The sequence below is a fragment of the Erythranthe guttata genome, chromosome 8 (genome assembly GCF_056151865.1).
Source record: "Erythranthe guttata isolate IM_541 chromosome 8, IM_541, whole genome shotgun sequence".
NCBI lineage: Eukaryota > Viridiplantae > Streptophyta > Magnoliopsida > Lamiales > Phrymaceae > Erythranthe > Erythranthe guttata.
In genome coordinates this window covers 796,504-798,464 of record NC_142540.1, presented here as the reverse complement: position 1 = coordinate 798,464, position 1,961 = coordinate 796,504, and the positions used below count along the sequence as shown (strand labels likewise).

General features: G+C 28.8%; 1 protein-coding gene across 1 annotated transcript; it reads right to left on the bottom strand.

Annotated features, from left to right (window-relative positions):
• Window positions 1-233: 233 nt before the first annotated feature.
• Window positions 234-1,741, bottom strand: LOC148768261 (uncharacterized). The gene is made up of 5 exons (XM_088822607.1): window positions 1,737-1,741; window positions 847-857; window positions 558-718; window positions 422-494; window positions 234-355 (listed from the first exon to the last, which is right to left on the bottom strand). Exons 1-5 carry the CDS (start codon window positions 1,739-1,741, stop codon window positions 234-236), a joined length of 372 nt encoding a protein of 123 aa, XP_088678733.1.
• Window positions 1,742-1,961: the final 220 nt, after the last annotated feature.

Here is a 1,961-nt window from a genome sequence, read left to right as displayed (position 1 = left end):
AGTAGCCGGAGGAATTGAAGATGTACTTAATTTGTCGGAGAATACATGCATATACATACAAGAAAGTAATCACATAAATAGAGCAAATCAATAGATACATTAAACAATAAATATTGCCAGTATTCAAATAACATAACAAAGATTGATAAAAATAACAACTAAATAAAAATTAGTGTTTTTTCATATAATAATTTATTTTTAACATAATAAATATTATTATCTAAATTCTAAACCTAGAGTCTAACAGAATAATAAGACTTGACGGTGGGGTATTTGGGGTCGCCGTAGGTGTTCAGCACGAACACCTCACTGATTTTCAACTTATAAAGCTGAATATTCGCAATTGGCGGAAGCTCTGCAATATAATTAATTAATAAGAAAACAAAAACACAACAGTATAATATAATAAAGAATTACTTACTCGAAAACCTGGGATGCCGCTCGAAAAGAGTGGCATTGGCAACTTTTCCTTCCTTGGTGGCAGGTCCATGCATCTAAAAGAACAAAAAAAATCAGTCATTTGATAATTAAAAAAAGATGTAGAAAACTATATATACCAGTCCGGTCAGGGTGACTTTGGCGCAGGAAGGTTCTTGGGGATCATAGATCCCACAAGTACCTAGGGCAAACTGCCCCACCGTCAGTGAACTTCTTGCATCGGCACCACTGAAATTTGCGGTGGCACCGTCAAGAAGTGTGAGGCAGAAATAGGGAGTTCCTATAAGAAAGGATATTCTCGAAGGGGAAAAATAATAATGTATATTCTTATATTTTTGCACTAACAAAAAAATAATATTATATACTTATTTGATATTCTTAAATAACATGTATCAAACAAATTTAAACCTTCAATTACGCTGGAATATTTTTTCAAATTCTTAACATTTCAGAATGAAATTGGTGGAAATTAAAAATTTTGATCAAATTTCCACCCCTGTTAACATGTATAAAATAATTATTTCGTTCAAATATAACATATATCAAATAATATTAAACACATGCATTTCAAAAAACAATAATATTAAACACATGCAATATTAGTTCTAATTGGATGAGTCCAGGCTCAGTCGACTAATATTAAATAGGCTAGAACGGGCCAGGTGAGCCCAGTTGGACTCATATTACCCTAACTAAAATTGATTGGGTCTGATCCATTGGATCACAGATTATGATAAAAATATTAAATTACTTAAGAATTTTACCCTCTTTTATTCTTAATAATAATAATTAAAGTAGGACAAGTTAATTTATGTGAAGTAATAATTTTTTTATTTAAATTAACATTTTGTTTATTACATATCGTCCAAGTAGAATTCCGTGCAAATCAAGTGAAATCCTGTGCGAATCAAGTGGACTCGTGTGCAAATCAAGTGGAATCACGTGCGAATCAAGTGGTATATTGTGCATATTACGTGATTATACGTGGAAATTCGTACTTATTTCAAAGTGAACACTTTCAAGAATGAATAATGTTTCGAAATAAAAAGAAGATGATATTTTTTTTTTTATTAATTCATTGATGTTATGTATAGAATCGCAACCGAAAATATAAGGGAATTAATTATTAATAGATCATTATTTAGGAAACAATACCTACAGTTATATATATATATATATATATATATATATATATATATATATATATATATATATATATATATATATATATATATATATATATATATATATGGGTCTTTCTAGGGTGAGATCCAATGTTCTAAACTTTTATGAGATACCCCATTTATATTGCGCCACGTGTCCCTGCCAAAAAATCCAATTTTTCCTCATTTACGTATTGTCGTAAATACCCTTCGTATAATTAATATTTTCAAAAAATCGGTCATTATATATTATTAATGTAATGTCAATTTTACCCTCTATATTCTTAATGCAATTTTAAATATATATTTATTGCTGAATTAAAATTTATAATGTCAATTATATCATTATTCGTAAAAATC

Bases quoted from the DNA above. Each gene is read 5' to 3' on its own strand.
- LOC148768261 (XM_088822607.1), bottom strand. The intron at 495-557 runs GTATATATAGTT...TTGTTCTTTTAG, and splicing joins AAGTCACCCTGACCGGACTG to ATGCATGGACCTGCCACCAA. The intron at 356-421 runs GTAAGTAATTCT...ATTATATTGCAG, and splicing joins GCGGCATCCCAGGTTTTCGA to AGCTTCCGCCAATTGCGAAT.